This window comes from Propithecus coquereli, unplaced genomic scaffold, assembly GCF_000956105.1.
Source record: "Propithecus coquereli isolate 6110/MARCELLA unplaced genomic scaffold, Pcoq_1.0 Scaffold686, whole genome shotgun sequence".
Classification (NCBI taxonomy): domain Eukaryota; kingdom Metazoa; phylum Chordata; class Mammalia; order Primates; family Indriidae; genus Propithecus; species Propithecus coquereli.
In genome coordinates, this window is record NW_012152907.1 from 118,535 (window position 1) to 123,067 (window position 4,533).

At 52.0% G+C, this 4,533-nt stretch overlaps 1 protein-coding gene across 1 annotated transcript; it reads right to left on the reverse strand.

Annotated features, from left to right (window-relative positions):
* Positions 1-324: 324 nt before the first annotated feature.
* LOC105823619 (sphingomyelin phosphodiesterase 4-like) lies at positions 325-2,583 on the reverse strand. The gene is given in 6 exon segments (XM_012660868.1): positions 325-651; positions 872-1,000; positions 1,143-1,289; positions 1,508-1,741; positions 2,234-2,346; positions 2,454-2,583. Coding segments are annotated over 6 exon segments (1,080 nt in total).
* Positions 2,584-4,533: the final 1,950 nt, after the last annotated feature.

Below are 4,533 nucleotides of genomic sequence, written 5' to 3' on the forward strand. Positions count from 1 at the left end.
TGGCACACTAGCTCCTCAGCTTTGCACAGGAAACTACTAAAACGGTTACTGAAAAAAGGACTCGTGCTCAGCTGCAGGTCCTCGGGCTGAGAGGGAGGGGCTGGCAGCTGGGCTGTCACACGGCACAGCTCACATGCCCTGTGCTGCCACCCCCTTCCTTGCCACGCCTCGACTGCTTTCCCTTCTCAGTTCAGTTTCTTCTGGATGACTCCAGTTTTCCTCCAGGAAAACACCCACTAGCAGCCCAAAGATGACCAGGTTCTAGCTTGGAAGTGGCCTCCCAGGCAAACTCCCCAGTCTGCTGCGGGGACAGCGGCCAACCCGTCAGAGCGGATGCAGCTTGCCCCACTCGGTCAGCACCGTCATGGCCATGGAGTGGAGGACGTAGCCCAGGACAAGGAGCAGGGCACAGGGCAGGGCCCCGACACAGAACAAAGAGGCCACAAAGGCCAGCAGGAGTGAGAGCAGCGTCCAGTAGCTGCCCAGGAAGCACAGGCTGAGCCTGGGGCCCCGGGCCTGGCTGGCCGCCTGCCTCCAACCCACGGGGCTCAGACGGTGCCTGTCAGCCAGTGCCAGCTCCGTGACGTGGCAGCCACAAAAGCTACCAAGGAAGTCGTTGCAGGAGCACAGAGCTACCATCTGACCTGCAAAGTGAAGCACAGACAGAGGCACAGGTGGGGTGGGGACGGTAGGTGCCACCTCACAGGCCACCCCAGGGCTCAGGACAAACCTTCCCCAGGGCTACTCTCCACCCAGACTTGCCCCAGGCTTTCAGATGGAACGGGAGTGCTGAGGCGAGGGGCTGCTGGGCAGGACCGTCCTCTGGAACCCATTTCTGGAAGAGGCCAGTCCAGCCCTTCTGCCCACTCATTCTGCGGTTGATGGCGGACGACAGCCGGAAGAGAGCACGGACCAGGCAGGTGATCTCATAGCTCCGGATGGGCTGCAGCTCTGAGTCCCGCTGGGACTCGATTTCAAACCTTCGCAGCCCGTGGATGATCTAGGGACTGAGACCACAGTGATAGGTCAGAAAAATACATCCTTGTAACAACCCAGAGGAGCCCTCTCTGCTCACTGGGGCCTGGGAAGTTGAGTCCGGGTCAGAAGGCCCAGCCGGACGCCTCCAAGACACAGTCCCTCACCTGGTACCGGCCCGGGGGCGTGAGGGTAAGTCCATCCTCAGCCACGATGCAGTCTGGGAGCTGCTTCTTTCCATTCTCGTCCTGAGTGGTCCCCAAGGCAGCTGTGAGCTGGGTGAGCTGGGCCTTGCTGAGCCGTTAGAGAAACGCCTCTGCTTCCAATTTCAACACGAGAGGAAGGGCCTGGTCTTCACCCCACTGGCCTCTAATAGTGATGGTGAGGGGCCCCAAACCCGACACTCCAGGAGCGAGCCTGCCCCCCACAGCTCTGGGTCCATCTGTCTGGGGCCTGGCATGGGCTAGGCAGGGAGTGGATCCCTCAGGGAAGGGGACCCCGATGGCCCTTGGGCAGGCCCCACTGCTCGTACCCCAAATATCTGGCACAGGTACTCCAGCGCCTTCTCCAGGTACTCATCTGTCTTCCAGATGCTGTCCTGCCCCATCTCGTCCAGGTCATTGTCTGGGTAGGGGCAGTTGGTGTCCCTGGGGCTGAAGACCACCTGTGACAGGAAGGAGGAGCCACCTGGGCTCTCCACGCACTGGTCAGAGACGGACTTGGCAGTCTGCTTGGCCTGTGTGATGAGCCGAGCGAGGTGCAGGACCTGCGGGGGCACGGGCAGGTCAGTGACTGACTTGGCGCTGCTGCACCCCGCCACAGACGGGACCCGGGTATGCTGCCGCCCATGCAGCATGGCCCCAGGGGCCCCAAGAGGTGTGCGAGCAACCAGGAGGAGTGGCTTCTAAGTGAGGCCTTTTTTAAATTTTATTTTTAATTAATTAATTTATTTTTTGAAGAGATAGGGTCTCTCTCTGTGACCCAGGCTCGAGTGCAGTGGTGCGATCATAGCTCACTGCAGCCTCCAACTCCTGGGCTCAGGGAATCCTTCCGCTTCAGCCTCCCATTTCCCAACAAACGCTGCCTTCATTGCCAGAAAGAAATTAGATTTTACTGGAAATAAAAAGGGGGGTGTGCAGTAGCATCAACTCAGCACTCAGCCTTCCTCTCCTCTGCCCTGAAATGTGGGCGCCATCCCCGGTTCTGCTGGTCCCTATAGCCTCAGGGACCCCGAGCTCAGCACTGCTGACCAACTCACCAGGGTGCGGACTTCGAGCCCGAACATCGGTGTGTACTTGCAGTCCTGGCTCTCCAGGCTGTAGACCTGGCTCTTCACCTTGAAGGAGGCATCGGTGACCACCAGTGGCCTGACTGGGGCCTGCTGAGCAGGTCACTCATGCAGGGCTGAGGTGAGGTGCACACAGGAGCCACACTGGCTTGGCCACCTACGTGCTGTGTGTCCTTGGGATGTTCCTTACCCTCTCTGACGTTGGTTTCCCTAGCCTGAGGGCCGAGCGGCTGGTGGCCCTGTGGCTGGGCTCTGGGCTTCAAGTCAAATCCTCCAGTGGCCTGGATCCAAGCAGTGTGGCTGCAGATGACAAACGCCATGGCAGCCCCTAGTAGGGCGTCAAGCACGGCCACCTTACAAAATGACTGCGGAAAAACAATGATGAAATCTCAACATCTGCCACACAAAAGAATGTACTTTCATATGCCCTGGAGAATGTTTGTGTAACTCGACACACACTGCACTGCCAATTCCCATGCTTTAGTGTGGACACCACACCTGAGTATTTTTTTTTTAAGATAGGGGCTTACTACGTTGCTCAGGCTGGTCTTGAACTCCTGAGCTCAAGCGATCTTCCTGCTTCAGCCTCCCAGGGTGCGTGAGTCACCACTCCCAGCCTTAAAGTTTCCTTTTTTCTGCACAATGATAGCCATGTGAGTAATAAATAAATAAATAAATAAGATAAAGTTTCTTTTTCTCTTTGTACAGAATCAGGGGCCCATAAAAAATAAATAAAAAATTTAAAAAATCAGTTTCTTTTTCTCCGCTGAGCTATCCTATTTTTTCATTTATCATGAGAATCTTTTCCTTTATGTCTTTGACCAGAGTTATAATAGTTGCTTTAAAAATCTCTGTCTGCTGCATCTATGAAACACTTACATCTAGCATCATGCTTAATGCTCAAAGGCTGAGTTGTTACAATGTCTGATTTCACCATTTTTATTCAATATTACACTGGAAGTTAAGGTGTCTCAATAAGTCAAGAAAAAAGTAAAAGTCATAAAGGGTAAAGGAAGAAGTAAAACTGCTAGGATGATATTTTCAGATAATATGATTATTTACGATATTTTCAGATGAGATGATTATGCATAGAAAACTCCACTGTATCTACAAAAACAAATTATATACGTCTATAAGTTAATGCATGAAATTAGCAAGGGTAAATTGTGTCCTGCCCCCCAAAAAAGATACATTGAAGTCTTAACCCCTAGTACCTGAGAATGTGACCTACTTGGAAATAGGATCGTTGCAGGTGGAATTAGCTAAGATGAGGTCACGCTAGAATACTGTGTGCCTCTGACCCCATACGACCGGGGTCCTTATCAGAACGGGACTGTTTAAGACACACACATGAGGAGAATGCTGATGGGACACGAAACAGAAATCAGAGTGATGCGGCGACAAGCTAAGGACGGCCAAAGGTGCTGCACACCACCAGAAGCCAGGGAGAGGCAGGCACGGATTCCCCTTCAGGACTCAGAGGGGGGTGTGGCCGTGCTGACACCTCCGTTTTAGACTTCTAGCCCCCAGAACTGAGGCAATACATTTCTGTTGTTTTAAGCCACCCAGTTTGTGGTATTTTGTTACAGCAGCCTTAGGAAACTAAAATGGTCACAATAGAAATTCAATATACAAACATTGATTGTATTTGTATATACTAGCAACAAACAATTGGAAAATTAAAGTTTTTAAAATTCCATTTACAATAGCATCAGAAAAATTAAGTACTTAGGAATAAGTCTTTTTTTTTTTTTGAGACAGAGTCTCACTTTGTTGCCCGGGCTAGAGTGCTGTGCCGTGGCATCAGCCTAGCTCACAGCAACCTCAGACTCCTGGGCTCAAGCGATCCTCCTGCCTCAGCCTCCCGAGTAGCTGGGACTATAGGCGCTACCACCACGTGTGGCTAATTTTTCTATTTTTAGTAGAGACAGGGTCTTGCTCTTGCTCAGGCTGGTCTAGAACTCCTGGGCTCAAGCGATCCTCCCGCCTCGGCCTCCCAGAGTGCTGGGACTACAGGCGTGAGCCACAGCGCCCGGCTGCAAATCTTCATTTAATTCATTATCTGGTTCCTGCAAAGACCAATGAATCATACAATCCCCCTTCATGATAAAATGCGCCACAACCCAAGACCAGGAGGGAACTTCCTCAGCTCGATATGAGCATCCACAGAAACCCACAGCTGTCATCGCACTTAATGATGAAGACACAAGCAACCAAAGAAAAAATTAATAAATTGGACTTATTCGAAATTTTAAGATTTTTTTTCTTCA